We start from the raw sequence: 25,117 nt of genomic DNA on the forward strand, positions 1-25,117 counted from the left end.
CAAACAGCTGCTGCTTTCTGCTAAACACACAGAGCGCTGCCATATGTCTGGTATTCATTGATTTTTAGGGAAGCATGTAACCTGATCTCAAAAATGGCTTCCTCTGTATCTTCCCCTGGCAATGCGCAACACATTAACCTTACATTCGGGTAGAAATGCTGATTAGCTATTCTTGATTCCAACTTCTTTTTCATCTTCGATGTAAATGGACATTTAAAGCACAACCGTGTACAACCAGATACCTACAAACACCTTTCTAGGATTTTGGGAGACTCAGAATCTACTCATTGTAAACTTGGCCTCTTGTCATTGTCTCCAGGTGTAAATACCTTGCACCACCTTCTCAGTAAAACAATCTAAGCCTTCCTTTGATCTCTAGCAATCAAACTGCCCAGGCTTATTGTCAGGCAGATGGTAGAATAGATCACATGATCCTAAATTTAAAGCTATGGTCCCAAAATATAACAATCTTATAAACATAATTGTAATAATGTTGGATTTTTGACGCATTTTATAAAGAAAGAAGTTAGTGATGAATGTTCGTTTTCACTTAATACACAATGCAAAAGAGTAAAGTTTATTTATTGGTCAGAAGGAGGCTTACATTCACACTGCAATGAAGTTACTGTGAAAATCCCCTAGTCTGTTCGGGTACACTGAGGGAGAATTTTAGCACGGCCAATTCACCTAACCACATCTTTTGGACTGTGGGAGGAAACAGGAGCACCTGGAGGAAACCCACATAGACACGGGAAGAATGTGCAAACTCCACACAGACAGTGACCCAAGCCGGGAATCAAACCTGGGTCCCTGGCGCTATGAGGCAGCAATGCTAACCACTGTGCCACCGTGCTGCCCGATGCAAAACTACAATAAAGTTTAGCCCCTGACTCCGTAGGCTCCCTGAGTTATAAACTGCAACCTAAAATGGGCCTCAGAATAGTTACCTAAATTAGTCATGCATTTGATGTCCAATACCCTCTGTAATCTAAAACTTCATGGGTAATCATGCACATGCTATCTTCATAATAAAAACAAACTAATCCTACTGAGTTGAGGGATTATTTCTGCTGCAAATGGTTATTATTCTGCGGTAAATCTTAATTGTCTGCGGCTGTTGGCTGATGACCTATAACACAAAGAGGTCATAATTTGTTATTTGTCAAAGAAACATTTATAAGCCCCAAAGCTGGTTATCATGTAAATAAAAAAGAAATAGCAAGGAAGAGTCTCATTCACAAGAGATTTTTTTTTATAATTGCGATTAATAGGACGTGTTAAATAGAATGGAATGTCCTGGTGTTTCTATGATGGAAGTACATCACACACCAACAGGGGGAAAATAGCCTGACTGCCTTGATTGTGTGTACCTCTTCAGAACTCAAAATATCCATTCCAAAAGATAACGTAACATTGAGCTTTTTAAGAAATGTAGGTGCACAAAATTTGTTAACCAGTAGGATAGCCTTGAAGCCATCATAGCTGTTTTTTCCAGGTTTTGCATCGTCTTAAGAATACCCCCTGTTCACAAATTTAGTAAGAAGTCTCACAACACCAGGTTAAAGTCCAGCCAGTTTCTTTGGTAGCATGAGCTTTCAGAGCGCTGCTCCTTCATCAGTGAGTGATTTAGTGGTTATAGAAATAAAGGAGAACAGTAACTTATATTTATACAGCATCATTAACATAGAGAAACATCCCAAGGTATTTCACAGGAGCACTATGAAATAACGTGCGACTGAGCTACTTAAGAAATTATTAGTCCTAAGGCTTGGTCAAAGATGTGTGTGTCTTCAAGGAAAAAAAGTGATAGAGGCAGAGAGATGTCGGGAAGAAATTCCAGAGCTTGCGTTGTAATTGGGAAAGGACAAGAAGCCTAAATTAGAGGAATGCAAATATCTTGGAAGGTTGTGGGGTCGAAGGAGGTTAGAGATAGGGAGGGACCAGGCTGTGAGGGGATTTGAAAATGAGGATGAGAATTTTGAAATCAAGATGCTGCTTGACCAGGAGTCAGTGTAGATCAGTGAGCATGGGGGTGATGGAGAAACGGAACCAGCTGTGAGTAAAAATACACAGTAAGAAGTCTCACAACACCAGGTTAAAGTCCAACAGGTTTATTTGGTAGCAAATACCATAAGCTTTCGGAGCACTGCTCCTTCGTCAGATGGAGTGCCATCTGACGAAGGAGCAGTGCTCCGAAAGCTTATGGTATTTGCTACCAAATAAACCTGTTGGACTTTAACCTGGTGTTGTGAGACTTCTTATTGTGTTTACCCCAGTCCAACGCCGGCATCTCCACATCAGTAAAAATACAGGCAGCAAAGTTTTGGATGACCTCAAGTTTATGCAGGGTAGAATGTGGACGGTCAGCCGGGGGTACATTGGAATAGCCAAGTCTAGAGGTAACAAAGGGCTGAGACAGGGACTAGGTCGGATGATGTTACGGAGTTGGAAATAGGTCATCTTAGTGTTACAATTCCAGCTGGTGTTACTGTTGGGCAGGTCAGATACTGGGGTGGAACTAGGCCTGATAGATCCTAACTTTTTTTTTGTTTAGAAACGTGGAGAGTGGCTACTGGACAGTCAGAGTCTGCTGATGAATTTTTAACAAAAGAAAATATTAATTAAACAAGAAAAGATGAACCATATTAAGGCAGCATTTTCTCTTCTGGTACATTACGCTAGTCCTTCAACCACAACTAATCCTTTATAGATTGATACAAATTTGTAAGGATAACGCAAGTTACAGAATCTATCTAATACTCTAATGTTCACAGTAAGTACACAGTCCAGTAAACCAATTGGTGACCTGTGGTCAGACACACCAGGCTCTGAAACTAAGTGACAGATGTCACTCGAAGCAGATGCCGTGGATCTCTCATCAACTCCCTCCAGACACTTATGTAGCTGATGCTAAGTGATCATCTGGATAAAATGTTTCCTGGTTCCAATGGAGAGTTTCCCTTTGAAAAAGATGCTATGGAGCTTTTTTTTAAATTCATTCGTGCGACATGGGCGTCGTTGGCTGGCCAGCATTTATTGCCCATCCCTAGTTGCCCTTGAGAAGGTGGTGATGAGCCACCTTCTGAATCGGCACAGTCCATATGCTGATCCACAATGCCATTCGGGTGGGAATCTGGGATCTTGACCCAGCGACTGCGAAGGAACGGCGATATATTTCCAAGTCAGGAAGATGAGTGGCTTGGATGTGAAATGGCAGGTGGTGGTGGCCCCATGTATCTGTTGCCCTTGTTCTTCTAGATGGAAGTGGTTGTGGGTTTGGACGGTGTTGTCTAAGGATCTTTGGTGAATTGCTGCAGTGCATCTTGTAGGTAGTAAACACTGCTGCTACTGAGTGTCGATGGTGGCAGGAGCGAATGTTTGTGGATGGGGTGCCAATCAAGCGGGCTGCTTTGTCCTGGATGGTGTCAAGCTTCGTGAGTGTTGTTGGAGCTGCACCCATCCAGGCAAGTGGGGAGTATTCCATCACACTCCTGACTTGTGCCTTGTAGATGGTGGATAGACTTTAGGGAGTCAGGAGGTGAGTTACTCGCCGCAGTATTCCTAGCCTCTGACCTGCTCTTGTAGCCACTGTGTTTATGTGGTGAGTCCAGTTGAGTTTCTGGTCAATGGTAACCCCAAGGATGTTGACAGTGAGGGATTCAGTGATGGCAACGCCATTGAATGTCTTGGGGCGGTTGTTAGAGTGTCTCTTATTGGTGATGGTCATTGCCTGGCATTTGCGTGGCACAAATGTTACTTGCCACTTGTCAGCCCAAGCCCGGATATTGTCCAGATTTTGTTGCATTTGAACATGGACTGCTCCAGTATCTGAGAAGTCAAGAATGGTGCTGAACATTGTGCAATCATCGGCGAACATCCCCACTTCTAAGCTTATGACGGAGGAAAGGTAATTAATGAAGCAGCTGAAGATAGTTGGGCCTAGGACAATACCCTGAGGGACTCCTGCAGAGATGTCCTGGAGCTGAGATGACTGACCCTCCACAATCACAACTATCTTCCTATGTACAGCTATGGCCCAACCAGCGGAGAGTTTGCCCCCCCTTGATTCCAGTTTTGCTAGGGCTCCTTGATGCCGCACTCAGTAGTTTCGCTCTCCCATAGCTCTGGAGTCAAGAACACGTCTGAATTTACATAATATGCATAGTGAAAAGTAGAAGCCACTCTCTGGAACCTTTTTAATTTCCTTTTTCATCTCCTTTCTTGCGACTGTTCTTTGGCAGAACATTCGGGAAGATTGTTTTCCATGGGGCACTGTTGCAAGACGCAGCGTGTAATAACTATCCGTGCGACACTCAAAGTGGAAAATGGCTCAGAGTCGTGAATGTCTGCAGATCAAATTAAGAGAGGAACAGAAATGACACTTTTAATGCTTACTCTTATGTCTTCTGATTCCCATTATAAATAATCACACATTAGAATCAAAATCTGGAGCTACATCAAGCTTAAAGTTTTCCACATGGCTGGTAGACTGTTACTCAGTACATGACTACAGCGTAGCAGTGAATGTGGCAACCCGAGATATATATTCACATCGTGGCTCTTTACAAATAATACAACAATAAAACACTTATACACACCTGTAATTCCCATTGTTTTCGACTCAAACAAATGGATTTTGCCATTCTACGTTATCTGAAGCAACTCTGTGGGTCGAAGGCTCTGCTCCTCAGACTACTTGCAGTGGTGGCTACATTTTGAGCAAACTCTGTGGCTTGTCTAGCCAATGCACAGGACGTTTTGCTGATTATCTTAACAGATACAAGTGTTAGTGGGCTTTACAGCAAAGTATTTTCATAGGACTTGATTTCACCACTTCTACTCATAGTCTACCCAGCCCAGAGGAAAGTCTTGAGCCAGATTCTTTCTTTCTTTCTTGGAGATCAGTGGATATTGTGTATTCTTGTCGTATTAACTGAAATGGCCATCCATCCTGTCCAATGCTGCTTTCCTTCATTTGAGGATTTAATAGCCAAGGAAAATGAAGGTGTATATACCATGATTTTAATTGAAAGTTAATGCTATGTATGCTAAGGGGCGGCACGGTAGCACAGTGGTTAGCGCTGCTGCTGCTTCACAGCTCCAGGGACCTGGGTTCGATTCCCGGCTTGGGTCACTGTCTGTGTGGAGCTTGCACATTCTCCCTGTGTCTGCGTGGGTTTCCTCCGGGTGCTCTGGTTTCCTCCCACAGTCCAAAGATGTGCGGGTTAGGTTGATTGGCCATTCTAAATTGCCCCTTAGTGTCCCGGGATGCATAGGTTAGAGGGATTAGTGGATAAATATGTAGGGATATGGGGATAGGGCCTGGGTGGGATTGTGGTCGGTGCAGACCCGATGGGCCGAATGGCCTCTTTCTGCATTGTAGGATTCTATGATTTCTATCGTGACAGCTGTTGAGCCATATCTAAGAGATCCACAGTGTACTTTCTAGTAGTATTTTGAATGGGGACCCAAGTACATTTACTTTTTTGTTGCATATATTGAATAAATTAACAAAATGAAATTGAACAGTAGTGCTAAATAGGTTCAAAATAATGAATTAAAAAACAGTGCTGTGGGAAATAATCTGTGCTGATTTTATTTGTTCTCTTGCACTCCTCTTCTGCTTTTGTTCATAGAGACTGACAGTGCTGTGTTTTTATGTCATTGTCCTGTCTGCAGCAGAATAGTTCAGACTCTGATTATCCAAGTAGAGGAATATATTCGATTACCATTGATGCAGCTGCTGCACACTGACAGTGAAAAGGTCAGAGACTAGTTGTGGGTGGCCTTCATGGTGTGCTTCTCGAGTTAATTGAATTACATGTAAAGCATTCTGATGTAAGGCAGTGCCAAAAAGACATTAGTGTCTCCAAAAAGTACCGCACTGCCGTGTGGTTTTAAAAAATTAATCCAAATTTGAATGTGGTGCGGAATATTTTGTATGATTTATAGTCCCAGTAATTGCTTGAGTGCATGCTTTCCCATTTAAACATTTGACTTCTGCTTCTATGTGTAGGAAACGCGTTGACCCCTGATTACCGATGACTAAGCTAAATTTTGTCATTGAGTTAGCTGCTCTTGGGTATTCTGGCCAGCATCAGTCATCTGGCATTTGCACAGAACTTGTAACATTGTGCTTTTACCTCCCCAGCCCGACAGATGACATGCACGATGTTTGACATTGTCTCTGCCTGATTGGGAAATCGTACTGTAGTCAATTTTAATAAATCGCTGGCTCCAGAATATCCTCAAAACTGTCTGCATTGGATGGAAATTGCAAGGAAATGGAAAAGACATAGTATGGCATTGAACATTCTGGTTGGTCATTAAAACGGCAGAACAAAAATTGAATGTTGCACTGTATTTGTCCCGCACAGTGCTAAACTTCAGAGTGCTTCATGCAGCATGACTATTGCCATCCTTACTAGTGCATAATTGTTTTTTTAAGTTAATTGCAATAATGCTTCACTAATTATATAAACCCAACCCAAATTGGCCATCACCTGTAATTTTTTTTCATATCCTTTTCCTCGGCCAAAGCAGAAAATTTGCAATTTGGGTATCAGTTGTGCAAATCATAGTTTAAGTTTATTTATTAATGTCACAAGTAGACTTACATTAACACCGCAATGATGTTACTGTGAAAATCCCCTAGTCGCCACACTCCGTTCAGGTACACTGAGGGAGAATTTAGCATGGCTAATGCACCTAACCAGCACGTCTTCCGGACTGTGGGAGGAAACTGGAGCCCCCAGAGGAAATCCACATCGGACAAAACCCACAATTAAAATAGTTGTGACTTCAGTCCAGAAAGCTTGGGACCAAGCCACTTCTGGATTGTGGAATTTTCTGGATTATAGAATACGTTAGAATGCCGAACCAGGAGTGTGAAAATACTGTAGATACAAATATTCTCCTGAAATGATTATAAAACATTATAAGAACATAAGAACATAAGAAATAGGAGCAGGAGTAGGCCATCTAGCCCCTCGAGCCTGCCCCGCCATTCAATAAGATCATGGCTGATCTGACGTGGATCAGTACCACTTACCCGCCTGATCCCCATAACCCTTAATTCCCTTACCGATCAGGAATCCATCCATCCGCGCTTTAAACATATTCAGCGAGGTAGCCTCCACCACCTCAGTGGGCAGAGAATTCCAGAGATTCACCACCCTCTGGGAGAAGAAGTTCCTCCTCAACTCTGTCTTAAACCGACCCCCCTTTATTTTGAGGCTGTGTCCTCTAGTTTTAACTTCCTTACTAAGTGGAAAGAATCTCTCCGCCTCCACCCTATCCAGCCCCCGCATTATCTTATAAGTCTCCATAAGATCCCCCCTCATCCTTCTAAACTCCAACGAGTACAAACCCAATCTCCTCAGCCTCTCCTCATAATCCAAACCCCTCATCTCCGGTATCAACCTGGTGAACCTTCTCTGCACTCCCTCCAATGCCAATATATCCTTCCTCATATAAGGGGACCAATACTGCACACAGTATTCCAGCTGCGGCCTCACCAATGCCCTGTACAGGTGCATCAAGACATCCCTGCTTTTATATTCTATCCCCTTCGCAATATAGGCCAACATCCCATTTGCCTTCTTGATCACCTGTTGTACCTGCAGACTGGGCTTTTGCGTCTCATGCACAAGGACCCCCAGGTCCCTTTGCACGGTAGCATGTTTTAATTTGTTTCCATTGAGATAGTAATCCCATTTGTTATTATTTCCTCCAAAGTGTATAACCTCGCATTTCTCAACGTTATAAACAAGTAATAAAAATTGTTCTTGATACCATGGGCAGTATTTTCCGGCGACGCTCATCCTGAAACCAGAAAATCCCGGCCAAGGTTAACGGACCTTTCCATGGTATCTCACTCTCCGCTACGATTCCCGTGGCGGGCGGAAGGCAAAAACCTTCCATATTTCTCCACTCCCAAAGTACTGTACTAAAACAATGCTGATGACGTTGAGGGAACAGTTGGATCCGATCAAAAATATTCTGAACAACTCATGTTTCTGAGTAATAGTCTACCGACTGGAGAGGTTGCAGTGTAACACCAAAAGGTAGTGACACATTTTGTTTTATCGGCTCATTTGCAAGGGAGACCTTTGTAATCATTGCTGACACAAGAACACCAGACTTAGGAGCAAGAGTAGGCTATTTAGATCTTCCAGCTTGTTCCCCCATTAGATGAGAACATGGCTGATCTGGTTATGGTCCCAATTCCACTTTTCTGTCTGCTGCAGGGAAGTTTGTGATTGCTGAAGTGTTTTATGGTTACAGTATTGCCATTGGCTCTTCACAGCGAACAACACGCAAGCATGCAAATTAATAGTTAACAGAAAATTGGCCTCTTTATGTTGTGCAGTGAACTAAATTGGACTACATTCTTTCAGTGAGCCTTGAAAGAAAGATGAATGCTGTAGTGCTTCTAATTTTGTTCACAACTTTGTCTGCAGTCTGTACATTAGTTTACCTCATTCTGTGGAATAGGATAGCATTATAGTGGGGAGATAAGTTGGAATTGTATCACAGTTTGCTGTATTAAGTGCAGGCTAGGTGAATTGGCATTGCTAAATTGCCCCTTAGTGTGCCAGATGTGTAAGTTAGATGGATTAGACATGGTAAATGTGTGGGGTTACAGAGACAGGGTGGCAGAGGGGGACTGGGTAAGATAATCTGTCTGAGAGTCAGTGTAGACTCAGTGGACCAAATGGCTTCCTCTGCAGTGAAGTGATTCCATGATACAGGACGCAAAGGTCTGAAGAGCAAGTTGTGACTTCATGATGAACCAGTGATTGGTTAAGAGTGAGTTTTTCTTTTACTATTAGGTTTAGCTGGCTTACACTGGGGTCTCTGCTAACCGCTTGAGACCTCAAATGCACAGACACCCCACAGCCAAGAATATAAAGGGGCCTTTTGGCTGTGGTTGTATTGTGCAGTTAGTTTGAGATTTCAAGCTACGGGTTGCATTTCATTGCTGGTAAGATGTTTCATTTCCTTCTGCAGTGAAGTTTCTTGCAACTCAGCAGTTTGCCCGAGCACTCGGTAGGATATTAAAAATTAACAATGTCATATGTAGGCCAAACCAATCGGGTTTCCTTCTAGGAATGGCAATATAAACAAGTTGAGCTTTTTAGGACAATCTCACTTTGTGTGATTTTTAATTTCTTGTGACATTCCACGAATTTTCACAATTACTGGATTTTGTTTCACAAATTAATATATTGCGAGTTGAGTTTGCCATCTCCAAGTTGTTGATTCAGTGCATGGAAGGACAATCTGCGATTCTGGAATCTCTTTAACACTTCATATACAGCTCCCAAACTTTTGCAGTTGGATTTCATTGATGTGGAAAAAGCCTAAAAATAATTAAGTCAAGAAACGTTAGAGCTGTGTTTTTATCACACGACACATGGTTTCAAATGATTATTTTAACAAAAAATATCATCATACTCTAAATAAACCGATTTGAGTGGTACACTTGTGTGGCACATCATCATTACAAATATGCCTTTGGTTCAGGGCTTTATGGTTGTGACTATTATTGTTTCTAATGTAGCAGAGATGATAAATTATTCAATGTGATATTAAGTTTTTTTTATCATGAGAATCGATACCTGAAAATATTTTTAAATTTACATATCTTAAGCTAAAGATGACTTTACTCACAGCATAATAGTTCTAAGAAGTCCAAAAACATGACATTCAGAGTTAGGTCTATTTTAATTTCATTTATTTTTCTATTGATACATAAATTTGATACATGTATTCTGTTTACTACATATGCAAATTATTCTATCAGAGCCACTTAGCAAATTGCAATGTATTTGGTTTAGACATGCCAAATTTTCATCTTGCATCTCCCAATACTTTTTTATTTTAGGCAAATCTCATACAAGGAGTCTCTTCTGGTGGGGAATGTTGCCAACTCTGATCTAGCCTCAATCACTAGATCAGTTTGAAAACTGTTTGTTTCAGAAGCACAGAAGGAGTAGCTTCCTTCTCAACCTATAAAAATCTTTGCATAGGTCAGAATGGCACCCCAAAGTTTGTCTCACAGGCTCCCATTTGTGAGAGGGACTTTCCTGAAGGAGGTTCACATCATTGCATCCCCCCAGCTCAGCATCAACTTGTATTAATATCGGGCCTTTAAAGTAATAAAACTTCCCAGTGTGCTCCACCCTGGTTATCATCAAACGAAGGTTGACACCGAGCAGCTTCAGGAGTTGTTGGAGCAGATGACCAATCGTTTGGTCGAAGAAGTGAGTTTTAAGAGGAGGGTCTTAAAGAAGGAAAGAGTGGTGGAGCGGTTCCAGAGCTTTACTCAAATGGAAACGGCTCTGCATTAAAACAAAAATGGCCGTGTAATTGTTTCCTATTTAAATTTTAAGTAAAAGTGATGTATTTAAAATTAACCGGCCATTTTTAGGCAATCTATGTATTTAAAGAAGAATTTTAATAGCTACATGCTGAGTCTTTTCAAAGAATTACAAGATGCTGCTTATAAAACTTGAATCATTCTGAGATAAATGCAAAAAGTAACAGGGAAGTCATATTTGACCAGTGCAATTAAAACAAAACTTGTCATTAAAATGATTGAAAATAAACCATTTGGCATAATTAAAAAGCACCAAAATCCAGTCATCAACTGAGTAATTTCTTGCCTAATTAGATTAATCCATTAATAATTAAAAGATGTAAATCACTTCAGTGAGAATCGGTAAAATAGAAAATGGTTTCTTTAAGAGAGCATGATACTTAATTGAAAGTGCACTGAAGTCCTCAGTGTGTGGAGCAGCATGAATATGTTTAATGTCCAGGGGGAAAGCAAATTGAAAATTATTTTTCCCTTAAGATATAATGTGTAACAGCCAACAACAGAAGGAAAGTACAAGCACATCGATAATCCGTGAACAACCTGAAATAGTTTTGCCACTGTACTAATTCTTAGATAAACTGTCGGGATTCCCCAGGTAGCTCAGTTACCCTGAAGACTGCCCTGTATCAAAAAAAAACTGGTTTGTCATGAGGCGCATAGCAGTTCATCGGCCTGACGAAAAATACATGTCACTTTAGTTTGGCAGTAGAATCAGTCCTGTACTAGACTCAGCTTTCACAAATGATATCTGTAGCCTGAAGGACTTTTACTGCATCAGCCTAGATTTAGCAATTTAATTCCCAACCTTGTTATTTGAAAGGCTCTGAGAGTGATATTTATATCTGGGAACAATGACATGATGTAGAAAGCAGCTAACTAAGCCGGGTAGTTGGATGAGTACTTGTCCCACAATAGATTAGCATTTACTTAGCAAAAGGAACAAAAGACAGTGGGTATTGCGTTCGGGGCTTTTCAGAGTAGACCATTACACTATTTTGAATACTGCTTGAGGGGTTAAACCATCAAAATAAAATTGAACATGAAGGTACACAGTTCATTAAGAATTTCCTGTTTTCAAAGATTTTTTGAAAATAATGTGACCAGTGAGGAGTAAAGAGATGAGAATTAATGTGCATTTCTTTGTTGCAATATTGAGATTCCTTTGTCACAATTTGGAGTACAGTTCCAGTGCTCATGTTTCATTTCATTACAATATTCAAGGTTGCAGTAGCCACAACCATTTATTTAACCAGTTTGACATGGGCGACATGAGAAATGTCTTCAGATATTAACATAAATTTAATTTTATTACCATTTTTCTCCTCCCTCTCATTGTGCTGTACAAAGATATTTTCTTGCATTTCAATGTTGCTTTAATATCTTTTCGCAGATTGTTTGAAGGATCTTCGCCCAAGAAAGTTGAAAAGCTTAAAACTCTTTTCTGCTATTTCAGAAAAGTCACAGAAAAAAGTAAGTTCATGCTAAAAATTAGCATTAACGGTTCTTCATCATTAAACGTCTGCAATAAAAACAAATGACAAGATCGAAAGCTTTCTTTGAATGGATCATTTGAAATTCTATTATTGCTCCTCTGAAAGGGCATCACATAAAATAGACTAGTTCATGTGTGTTTAAAGTTTATTCATTAGTATCACGTGTAGGCTTACATTAACACTACAATGAAGTTACTGTGAAAATCCCCTAGTCGCCACATTAGGCGCCTGTTCGGGTACACTGAGGGAGAATTTAGCATGGCCAATGCACCTAACCTTTCGGATTGTGGGAGGAAACCGGAGCACCCGGAGGAAACCCACGCAGACACGGGGAGAACGTGCAGATTCCGCACAGACAGTCACCCAAGCCGGGAATTGAACCCTGGCCCCTGGTGCTGTGAGGCAGCAGTGCTAACCACCGTGCTGCCCTGTGCTGTAATGAAACATGGATTTATATTCTTGATTCTGCAGGCTTGAAATTCTGGTCTTAGCCATTTACAATGGTTTCATGATTGTCACCTTAGGCAAGAAGGGAGAATAGTTAGAGTTTGTTTGCCAGCTGTCCCTCAGCCAGGGTTATGCCTATGCACTTCTCACTCCTTATTGATACAGAATGGCATTGTTGGAGGCCTGAGAGCACTGTGCTGCTAAAGCTATCCGTTCAAAAGTAAAGTAAAATGAAAATAAGATCTGTACAGATCTTTCCAGCAAAAAAATTATTATTGTTTGGAAAAAAATAAGTTGTCACAATTTTACAAAGTTCCTGGTTGTAAAAATAATTTGAACTAAAGTGAAGCAAAAATGTAGTCTGGAGTACCCATACCTCTTACCGTTTAGAAAACCTTAATCCAAAGGCATGTTACTTACTCAGATATGGGCATGAATGATTAAAGTGGTTCTACTTTCTGCAGAACTAGCCCTTTGCCATATATCCTTTGGAGGAAGATCAGTGCATCAAATTAGTCATCTAAAGTCAACTTGAAGTTGGGAGTTAAAATAGAAATTTGACCTCCCACCAAACTAAATGTTCAGTCTTTGCTTTATTTATTAAGATAGAAAGACCTATCAGGGCAATAATTATTTGATACTGAAGGTGGAGTAGTGTGTGCAGTTCTGGTCGCCACATTACAGGAAGGATATAAACGCACTGGAAGGGGTGCAGAGGAGATTCACCAGGATGTAGCCTGGGATGGAACATGTAAGTTATAAAAAGAGTTTGGATAGGCTTGGGTTGTTTTCTCTGGAGCAGAGATGACTTGGGGGCAACCTGATTGAGGTGCTCAAGATTATGAGGGGCGTGGATAGGGAGCAACTGTTCGCCTTAGTTGAAAGGTCAGTTATGAGGGGACACAAGTTAAAAGTGAGGGTTGGGAGGGTTAGGGGTATTTGAGGGATAACATTTTTACCCAGAGGGTGGTGACAGTCTGGAATGTGCTGTCTGGGAGGATGGTGGAGGTGGGATGCCTCACATCCTTTAAACAAAGTACCTGGATGAGTACTTGGCACGCCATAACATTCAGGGCAATGGGCCAAGTGCTGGCAAGTGGGATTAGGTGGGCAGGTCAGGGCTTTTCATGCATCGATGCAGACTCGATGGGCCAAAGTGATACAACCCTCTGTTTTGACAAAGCCATTAAAATTCATCTGGAGACCAAATGATGGGTTGCGAATTTGGAACGGTCTCTTAAATTGTGGCTAGAAAATGAGATTTTGAGGATATTTTTGAAGGAAGTGTGTGAATGGGAGAACAAAGTGCAAAAGGTCTTGCAGGTTAGGTTTTGTAGTGCTACAAATTACAAGCTCAACTCACTCAACACAAGCAGCTACTGTTTTGTTTAGTGAAAGATGGCAGATCCTCCCCCTAAAATCAAAAAGCGCCACTCTTGGATTTACACTTTGAAGCAGCAAGAAGTGTTTTCTTAAAAAGGAAAGCATGAGGTTGGGATGGCTTGAACTTCTTAGGTGGAGGAAGTGACATAATTGACAGCACTGCACATTTGCAGGAAATAATACTGCTGGGATCACACGAAAAATGAATCATTTGTGCAACCAGTGAATTTCAGAAAGTGACTCCAGAATGTTACTATTCTTTCTGGGGAAAGGTTGTAGCTTCGTTTTGAGAACAACCATCCTTTTGAAAGATGGATCGGTGCCAATGCTACAGTTTCATCTGGCACATGGACAGGAGAATTCTTCAATCAATTCCCAACTTCCTCTCAAATGTACCAGTTAAATTGATTCTCTCCAATGAATTACAATGCTGTCCATTTGCCCTAACTGCTCTCAATAAATTTGTAATGGGCTGTAAATAACATTGTAGAAGCCCTTTGGAGTCTCTTGTTACCACCAGATGTGCCAGAAGACTGTCTCTGAGACTTGTGCCACGGAAACTAAACTCTGGATAAAACTGTTGCTGAAGAATTTGATGACCGCAGCTTGGCATTGCTAATGTTGCATGGGAACCTTGACTTTGACAGAGTTGGGATTCATTTCTTATGCTGTAACAATTGCCCGATTGATTTTTAAGCGTTTTACTTTTGAACAGGTATGTAAGACATCAAATTAGGGTAATCACATTGTCACCAGGCATTTTACTTAAATTAGGATCTGCCACAGCTATCTAACTGGGTTCATTAGTGTCAGCCGCTCCCTTGAGCAGTCTAGTCACCCGCTTCTTGTAGAAGCTGATTCCTACTGCCCTACTGTTGCTTCGTGTGATTATGGGAGCCAGGAGTGTAGCAATGAAATTCTTGTGTTCTGGATCGATGCTTTAGGCACATCTTTGAACAGGCTGAGAAATTTGGCTTGAATTGTAAGGTATTTTATTCCACAGTAGGTAAAACACACACACCAATTAAATTGATGAGTCATTTCATACAATTGATATTTCTATTCAGGTACAAAACCAAAGAACACAAGTGCTTATGGGTCATTTAAATTGAAAGAAAACTTGAAAGCACAATTAACCTGTACCCTGTCCTAGCACAATCTGCTTCCTTACCTTCAGCTCTTCATATTCCTTTTAAGTGTTTGTGTTATAATTTTTAAGAGCCATTCGCTCAGCACCTGCCACGGTGAAATAATGATTTGCATACCAGAGTGTGAAAGATCCACCTGAATAATCAGATGTAACTCCTGAATCTTCATCTCGGAGAGCTTCCTGATTCCGTCGCAACAGAGCCTGAGGGCCTTTTAACACCGCTGTGTTAGCCAATCAGTCAGAGTCAAGGAGGGACCTCTAGCAAGGCTGGCTTATTTGTAAAGGGTCTCTTTAAAAATTACAGAAAACAAAGCTCAATTCTGAAACTACAGCAATCTTTCAGTGTAAAAGAAAACCATAGTCAGTGGGGGATAGTTACACAATACCAACTGTGTGTGTCAAATCAATCCCAGTCACTTACAGGAATGCGATCTCTGGACGTGATTGACTGATTAGCAATCACTTCCATTCTTTACTTCATGTAGCTTTCCTATACACAGTCAGAATATAAGCCATCTTGAACCTTTCCAGCCCCTTGTTTTAATGCAACATCTTAATCCATCTCGTATCTCTGGGAGAATACAACCAAAGAATTCCAAAATGTGACGTATTGTTTTTGGATCTAGTTTCAAGAAAGATGTACAATTTGTCAAGCTATACTGAACACTACTTTGGCTCCTGCTTAGGTAGTATGTTATCCCTTTTATGTAGTTGTCTCCCACAGTGTCACATCCCTCTGAAGGTTGCTCTGGTGAATGTCCAATCCCCTGCAGATATGGAAAGAAAGAAATTGCATGGTTATGGGGAAAGGGCAGGGAAGTGGGACTAACGGAGTTGCTGCTACAGAGAGCCAGCATGGATATGACAGACCAAATGGCCTCTTTCCATACTTTAACCTTTCTATAACTCTCTAGCTAAATATGTATATTCAGCATTTCTTGAAGACCAATTCGTCTAACAGTGCAATGATGTGATTCTGCAAAGTCAATATTGTAGTAAATATAACATCATAAATAGTTATAACAAGACAATTTATCACAATAGTTAGAGGTTATTATTTTGGATGCCTGTCTATTTTATTAAATTCTTTCCTTTTTTTTCAATCTTAGGACCTACTGGGCTAGTAACATTTCAGAGACAGTGTCTGCTCAAGTTTCCTGAATGGGAAAGGTGAGTAAACTCTACCAACCTATATTAGGATTTAATTTATCCAGGACAACTACCACTGCATAGTTTTGATTGGCCGTTGCTGTGTTTGGCGTGTCTCTGTTGAAAGTGATTGAGGTTGCCAACAACATGTTGCATTTCCTGCACTTAACAGCTGCCATTTAGACCGAACCTGTGGACAGGCTTCCTGTCTATGAGCAGAAAGATATTCAAGGTGAAGGCTAGCTTGGTGTTTCGCATTGCCTGCGCTGAAATCAAGTCACACGTGATGATTGTCACTTTCTAGCTCTCAGAATGTTTATCATTGAATAGTTTTTTTTTGTCAAGAGTATAGTTTTAATGTCAATAAAATAGACCTGTGGTGTATTTCAAAAGCAAATACTGTGGATGCTGGAAAACTGAAATAAAAATGAAAAGTTCTAGAAGTATTCAGGTTAAGCAGCCTTTGCCTGATGATGGGCCATTAACCTGAAACGTTAACTCTGTATCTTCCTCCACAATACTTTATTTTCCTTGTTGGTGATTTAAAATTTGAATTTAACAAGACATTAAGCTGAACATAGAACATAGAAAAACTACAGCACAAAACAGGGCCTACCTATAACCCTCCATCCTATTAAGTCCCATGTACTCATCCAGGAGTCTCTTAAAAGACCCTATTGAGTTTGCCTCCACCACCACTGACGGCAGCCGATTCCACTCGCCCACCACCCTCTGTGTGAAAAACTTCCCCCTAACATTTCCCCTGTACCTACCCCCCAGCACCCTAAACCTGTGCCCTCTCGTAGCAGCCAATTCCACCCTGGGAAAAAGCATCTGAGAGTCCACCCGATAACAGGTCACCAGTTAATCGCAGATAAAATATGTAACTTTTAAAAGACTTCATTAGTTACTAGTGTCATACTTTCAGGCAGAAATAAAGATCTAAAAGAAAAACAGATGTTAAAATCTGAGTCTTGCAAGAATGTGTTTTTGTCTAAACCAATATTGCAGATTGATGTGGCCGTATGTCTGTTAGTGCTTGATAAATGGATAGCCTGAGGATGTAATTTTGTAGTTTATTTCAGAGGAATGTAACTAAAAGTAGCCACCCAACATCCCAGTCCCCCGGCACTAGCAGAGAGTGCAGTTTGATTCAGTAAGTTCCAAAGGAAATATATTCCTCAAAGGTCCTGTTGCAAGTGTGAGTTGTGAAGTACAAAAACTCACATCGACTGAAAGGCTTCAAAAAAAACATTGTATAAAGAATGGGACTGCTAAATAATAAGTGAAGAAAGCCAGTCAAAACCTATAAATTGGCGTAGTGCATCTGACGAGGGCAATTCATGGAATGTGTTTAAATAATTTCTATTATACTATGTTAATGCTATTGGTAAAATACTTTTCTGCCTGTAGCTTGCTAATGTTCTATTTAAAGATATTTTGCACTACCATTTAATTGACATGTTTTTAGTGCATTAAAAGTCTATGGAATCATAAAATCCAACAGTGCGGAAGGAGGCCATTCGGCCCACCGAGTCTGCACCGATCACAATCCCACCCAGACCCTATCCCCACAATCCCATGCATTTACCCTAGCTAGTTCCCCTGACACTAAGGGGCAATTGAGCATGGCCAACCCACCTAACCCACACACCTTTGGACTATTTGGTCTATAGGGAGAATCAAATAGATTTGGTGTAAATTTTGAAAGGTCAAGTTTTTTTCAAAACAAAAGCTGCCCATTTCTGTGCTGCTTCGAAGACGTGTAGTACCTCCGTGTCATTGCTACCAAGTAGTAAGGCATGGATTCTCACCAAAAGTTACCAGCTGGAGAGATTTAAATCTCAGTGGGGTGAGTGAAGAGGATCCAAGCATGGACAAAGCTGTCGTGCAGGGTTATAGATATTGGTCAGTGAGCCAACTTGCATTATTCTTTTCGAGCTTTCAACATTCAGATTAGGAATGTCATTGACAGAGGCCTAGGACCAGGTTAGAGACCCGCAAAGAGTGGCAAGTTGCTTCAAAATTACATTCAACACTTAAGATGAAATTATAGTCACCTTGGTTCAGTTCTCACCTTGGTTATGAAAATAAAAGTCACTGCTCATTTAATCCATTTTACTGAGACAGAACCCAATTTATTGTGGCTTATTTATTTAGAACTTATTTGTTTCATTTGGGTGTGTCCTCCCATTTGCACGTTTTAAAGATTTGTTCCTTCATATACATAGCCTCTTTCTGCATTGTAGGGATTCTATCTCGCCCACCGAACCTGCATTGTCGTTCCAAAAGAGCATCTCACCCAGGCCCTCCCTTCCACTCCATCCCCGTAACTCCGCGCATTTATCATGCCTAATCCACCTAACCTACACCTCTTGGGACACTAAGGGGCAATTTAGCATGGCCAATTAACCTAACTTGCACATCTTTGGAATGGGGGAGGAAATCGGAGCACCCAAAGGACACCCACAGAGACACGGTGAGAATGTGCAAATTCCACACAGACAAATGTGCAAACTCCACACAGTCACCCAAGGCCAGAATTGAACCCGAGTCCCTGGCGCTGAGGGTCAGCAGTGCTAACCACTGTGCCATCCTGCCAGCCAATGTCTGCACCTTTCACCCAACATCTTCAAGAATTTGAATTTTCAGATATTTAATTTCCAAGCAAAATATTATTGCTTAGAAAACAGCATTAGTTCTGAATTTTAACTAATTAACATGCCCTCATAAATGCAAAAAGTCATAATTGTAAACTTGTGCATACATACACATGGGCTAAAAGATAATGTACGTGATTAGGGAACAGTTCTGAGTATCTTTGAAAACCTGGTGCTTGACTGCATCAGTTTACTAGTTATTTCCTGGTTGTTTGAATAGACGTCTAATCATTTATATCAAAAGCAGCGTCAGCTTTCTTTATCATAGGCTTTACTGTTAGTTTGGGCTCTACTTGCAAGTTCATTTTCATTGGTAGTGGCCAGTAAATTTGCTGCAAACCATTGTCCTGTGTTAGGAACCAGAAGCTCCAAGGTATATTATGAAGTTTGCCTAGACCCTAACTTTTACATTTGATTTTGGCATTAGGGTGAGCATAAGGCGTTTCACTCCAGGTATGATTCAAGTGATCCACTAGGAAGCTTTTATTAAACTTTATTTAAGAGCACAGAATGTAACAAAATGAACGAGCCATAACTTTTACCAATCATAATACTTAAACACGGCAAAGTATAATTCTCAACAGCTAGCTATCTCTATTGTTCCAATTTAGCAATATCTCCCATTGATGTAAATCCCTTCTGTAGAACCAGTTAACACAGAAGCCAAAGATGCTTACATGATTCAAGATTTCCAGCTTTTTAACTCTTCTGGACAGAGATCCCGACAGCAGTTTTCAGAGAAGGATATAGCCTCAAAACAGCAAAACTTCAGAAAGTAAACCTAGTCTCCCAGTCTCCAGACTTCAGAGACAGAAAGGGATACCTGTGTCTTTGCAACTTCCAAAACAGCAACTCTCAGAGAATGATCCGCCCTCATACAACAGAATCTCTGAGAAAGAGATTGGCCGATTCCAGTCTTCAACTTCGGAGAGGGGAAAAGAGATACACTTCTCTCTCAACTCAAAAGCAGTATCTAAAACAGCAACTAAGTTTGAATTCTGTGTAAGCCTAGCTTCACCTGTCACATGACCATAACTCCACTTTGCAAAATCCCAGGGGAACAGCATTAGTTCAGATTAAAACCAACATTCGAGCATTTAGAAGCAATTATGCTGCTGTAGTAACAATGCAGGATGCCGGTTGCAGACAGAATGACACCAATAAAATGGAAGGGAATGCTAGAAACATCCTGCAGAGCAACATGACTAAAATACATTCCTTAAAGGCACAGTATCATAACCGGTGAGAATTCATATGTTGAGCAATAAAGATGCTTATTGCCATGAATGTAATTTGCCTATATTTTCATGAATTGCAAATGTTATATCCTAACACAAGTCTGACAGTTCACCATGGTTCAAAGTTTGAGTTCCATTGAACTCAATTTTTCTTACTGTGACAAGCTCCCGTTTCTCCCCCCCCCCCCCCCCCCCCCCCAAGGAGGTGGTTTATACATATTTGACTAAACTGATTTGATATTTGAAATTTCATGACTCCAGTTTAGTAAACAGATGTCTACAGTAGATTTGCACAGGCATATTTAAATATTTTTGCATTTTTTTCGATTAAAAAAAGAGACAAACAGCAATATGATTAAGTCCCGATTTGCATGTATTTCTTAAATGATGTGCATGACTTCAGAGCTAAGCTTTTGCCACCTGTTTACACTTTGTAATTAAGTTCTTTTTTACAATGTTGATGATTTAAGTTAATCATTTGGAGATTTTTTTAAATTGCCTTTATACAATTTGTCTAGTTCTTTTTCTGTTCAGTTTCATGCATGTGGAGTGGTAATCTTAAACAACAAAATATATAATTTGAGATGGATGAAAAACATATCACGATTAATAAGTTAGCAAAAGAAAACTGGAATACCAATGGAAATCAATTTACTTTTTTGCTATAAATTGCAGTCACTCTCAATAAAACGTCAGGCAAAGATATATAATAGGTTGAAGCCCGCATGCAGGTCATCAAATTAGTTGAATATTGTAGAAGAATGTTGAAATACATATCCAAGATAAAATTTTGAAACTACATTAGTTTCCATGTAAACCAGTTGCACGAATTAGATTTATTTAATTGCAAGATTTTTGCTTCCAGGTCCACAAAGAAACTGACCAGGCTGCACATCACATGTGAAGGGACAATTGAGGACAATGGACACGGCATGCTACAGGTATGAGCAGGACAAATGATTAAAGAAAGCTTGAAAATTGGCTGATTACCAGAACGACGTTGATCTTTGCTTTTCTTGATCTGCCCAAATTAGAGAGGAATGCTGTACAAACAAAACAACATGTGCCTTCCAATCGACATTTTAACAGTGCTTTAATGCATTTAGAGGATTTAAATTTAAAATTCTTGATTGCACTGAGAAGGGTTTTACATCAGAGGATTATATAGAAAAGCTTCATTTTAGAATCAGTTTTTCCAGCATAAAAGCAGTCATTGCATTTTCAAAGTAATTTTCAGTGTTTGATGCATTTTAACATGCTGAGATACAAGTGCAAGTGTTATTACAGTTTCCCAGGCAACCTGGTGTCAGTGGTCAGCCAACACACAAGCTCATGGTCTATTTTGCAAGTCCCCAATCACTTTTGTATTGCATAAAAACCCCCATCAACATGTGTTTCTGTGGCATTCCCACATTGGTGAATGAGCTTCTTCCTATTTCCAGAGGTAAATGAGAGCAATCCAGAGCTATAACTTAGGATTCCAAACAGCCAAGCTGAAATTCTTGAACACTCGCAGAGTTTGACTTTTTAATCATGCTGCAATATTACCTCTGTTAAAAGCAAATTACTGCGGATACTGGAATCTGAAACCAAAAGAGAAAAATGCTGGAAAATCTCAGCAGGTCTGGCAACATCTGTAAGGAGAGAAAAGAGCTGATGTTTTGAGTCCAGATGACCCTTTGTCAAAGCTGCCCAACTTTGCACTCAAACTTGTGCGATATGCAGCTGGCATCCATAGCGTCAGGGATAAAACTCGACAGCCAAGCAAAGCATTGTTGAGGCTTTATTAGTATTTCCTGCAGGGTTTCTGCATTGATGTAGAATACGTCTGCCTCAGCTCTCCAATTCCTGACACAAGTACACAGCTTTGCCTCAAACATTTAGCAGCTCTCGCGGTGCTGCTCCACTAACAATCATGGGCCAGAATCCACCCGCAGCACTTTGTGATTGAAGAGAGCAACTCTCATTTGAAATTGATTGATTAATGATTGTGAGCTCAGGTTCCCAAATTGCTTCTTCAACCCTTTTCTGCTTATTACATGACAGCAGAGACTAATTTTTAAATTGAGAGGAGAGCCTTTCCCGTGCGCATGCTGATAGATTATTGACGCAGCCTGAATGCTGTCCAGTTGCCTGTGGCTTGTGGTCAGTTTATAGGTCGACCAGCGACTGCACCAAGTGTGCTGTTTGTGCTGCCCTGCAAATTTCACTATGCACTAAGATGAAGAGGGAGGCAGTGGCGCAGTGGTATTGTTATCGGACTAGTAATCCAGAGACCCAGGGCAAGATCCAGGAATCCGGGTTCCAATTCCACCATGGCAGATGGTGAAATTTTAATTCAATAAATATCTGATATTAAAAGTCCAGTTATGACCATGAAACTACTGTCGATTGTCATTTTTTAAAAAACTGGTTCACTAATGTCTTTCGGGACTGTTAAGGACCAGATCAGAAACTCCAAGGTATTTTATGAAGTTAGCCTAGACCCTAACTTTTACATTTGATTTTGGCCTTGGGATGAGCAAAAGGCATTTCATTCCAGGTATAATTCAATTGAACCACTTAGGAAGCTTTTATCAAAACAAACTTTATTTAAAAACACAGAATGTAACAAAAATAATTAGCATAACTTTTTACCAATTAAAATACCTAAACATGACAAATAATAATTTTTTAACAGCTAGCTACCCCTATTGTTCCAATTTAGCAGTATCCCCCATAGTCTTGAATCCCTTCTTTAGAACCAGTTAGCACAGAAACCAAAGATGCTTACATAGCTACTAGATTTCCAGCCTTTTGATATTTCTGGAGAATGATCCAGACAGGCAGTTGCCTTCTAATTCTCCTGCAGCAACTTCCAGAGAAAGCCCAACCCCCCCCCCCCCCCCCTCCCCTCCCGAGACAGTAGAATCTCAGCGAAGAGGCTTTTTTCTTGGCAGATTCCAGTCTGCACTTCAAACAGAGCAAGAGATACAGAGAAAGCAACCTCTCTCTAAATATCCCAAGTGCAGACTACCTTGAGTTTTTGGTGTTCTGCAGTTGCCGAGGGACACAGATTAGCATCTGAATATTGCAATGCCTTTTAAAAGTGCATTCTGCTTGTTGCAAATTGTAATGAATTGCAGGTACATGAAGATGCTGGTGGTCATTGAGAACATCCACTTAGCTGTACCCAGTCATATGACCTTACCTGTCAATCAACCTAATCAAGCCCCACTCTGCAATATACCAGGGGAAAACACAAAACTGCAGAACCCTGCAATGTCAGATCAAAACAAACACTGCATCAATTAAGATCAATTATGTTGCTGCAGAAATAATAGTGCTGCCAGATCCAGTCAGAACGTCTCTGATAATAAAAACAAACTGTTACAACAGATCATGCACAAAAAAATGACAAATGCATTTCTTAAAGGCACAGTATTGTCACAAGATGGAAATTTGCCATCCTTACCTGGTCTGGCCTACATGTGACTCCAGACCAACAGCAATGTGGTTGACTCTCAATTGTCTTCTGAAATGGAGTTTAGGGACAAGCAATAAATGCTGGCCTAGCCAGCAATGCAAATGTCCTGTAAATGAATTTTAGAAAGGCTGCTGTCAACTTTGTTATGAACAAGTGAGCAACGCCCCGCTTTGCCGCCCTCATTTAACCACAACAGGATTGGTTGTTTGAAAAGGATACACGTGCCAATTTAAGGAGTATTTAATTATTTATGTGTTGTGGTCGGAATGAAAACCAATAATTTCTTGAATTTAACAGAGGTTAGCTTTATTATACTTAAACCGATCTAACACACACACACAAAAATGCAGACTACAGAGTGGGAAAGGATAGGTTGGCCAAATTAGAGTCCATAAAAAAGTGTATATAGTCTGTAATTTGGTAATTTAGTTGTCTTCAGGCTGAATTCAGCGTTCTCAATGCTTCCAATTTAAAGATGTAGACAACTTGAGTTGGTGGCTGAAATCTCGAGGTTTCATTTATAATTGGGGGAGAGGGTTGAGAAGAGAGATGGAATAGCAAAAACAACTGATTATGTTGTGTCTGATTCTAACTAAGCAAGGGAGATGTGCCTAATTGGATAATGCAACGGACATGTGACACTACTAAGTTCAACCCAATGCAGTTATAAGTGAATAGAGGTGGCTTAACACGAAGCAGTACTGGAGAAACGTACAATCTTAATACACCCTGGGGATTAACTCCCTTTAAAACAAATCAAAACAGTTCTCAGTCTAGCAGCTTTCCTGCAACATTAGAAGCAATGAGCTTTTAATAGGCATTACCTTAAGCATCTTAAGAATTTACCATGTTTGATTATAATTACAGTCTCATCATCCTTGGAAAAACAGTTATGTCAAAAAGCTTGTAAAATGATAAAGGAAATAAATGAACACGAGTAAAATTAAAGCTTTGATATTCTTTAGCCTATTTGGTTTAATATTGTGATTGAAATAGAAAATGAAAAGCGCTTCTGCAGTTGCCGAGGGACACAGATTAGCATCTGAATAATGCAATGCCTTTTAAAAGTGCATTCCGCTTGTTGCAAATTGGAATGAATTACAGGTACATGAAAATGCTGGTGGTCATTGAGAAAGTCTACTTAAAATCCTGGCCCTGAGGCAGCTTCTATCATTTCTTTACTTCATTTTAACATGCTTGAAGGAGCTGCAATGGCAGCTGTCATCTGGCAAGTCGGAGACCAGAGCAAACCTCTGATGGGATCATAGCCTCATCTCAACTCTCCCTTTTTTTTTTGTTGAATTTACAAAGAGCTTTTAAAGGACTCTGTGGCTTTCAACATGACAGCATCAGAATTGATTTACAAAAGTTCAGATTTAATCTGAAACTCAGAAGTGTGATTTAGCCAATTAACCCTTACAGTCTTAAGCTAAAGAGCCTTTATTGATTTTGGTATTAAATTTGAGGAGACAGATTTCTTTTCGATGTTCTATTTCTATTTGGGTGGCACAATAGTTAGCACTGCTGCCTCACAGCTCCAGGGACCCAGGTTCGATTCCTGGCTTGGGTCACTGTCTGTGCAGAGTCTGCACATTCTCCCCCGTGTCTGCATGGATTTCCTCCGGGTGCTCCAGTTTCCTCCCACAGTCCAAAAGACGTGCTTGTTAGGTGCATTGGCCGTGCTAAATTCTCCCTCAGTGTACCCGAACAGGCGCCGGAGTGTGGCGACTAGGGGATTTTCACAGTA

The 25,117-nt window shown here is 40.5% G+C and overlaps 1 protein-coding gene across 2 annotated transcripts in view; it reads left to right on the top strand.

The window, feature by feature from the left end:
* The window catches only part of parga (poly (ADP-ribose) glycohydrolase a), a 167,191-nt gene that overhangs the window by 91,347 nt on the left and 50,727 nt on the right, over positions 1-25,117 (top strand). For both annotated transcript variants that reach the window (XM_078199516.1, XM_078199515.1), the window contains exons 10-12: positions 11,775-11,854; positions 15,967-16,027; positions 20,770-20,845. In XM_078199516.1, the coding sequence (XP_078055642.1) occupies positions 11,775-11,854; positions 15,967-16,027; positions 20,770-20,845 (217 nt within the window). The remainder of the gene's footprint in view (positions 1-11,774; positions 11,855-15,966; positions 16,028-20,769; positions 20,846-25,117) is intronic.

This window comes from Mustelus asterias, chromosome 28, assembly GCF_964213995.1.
Source record: "Mustelus asterias chromosome 28, sMusAst1.hap1.1, whole genome shotgun sequence".
NCBI classification, from domain to species: Eukaryota; Metazoa; Chordata; class Chondrichthyes; order Carcharhiniformes; family Triakidae; genus Mustelus; species Mustelus asterias.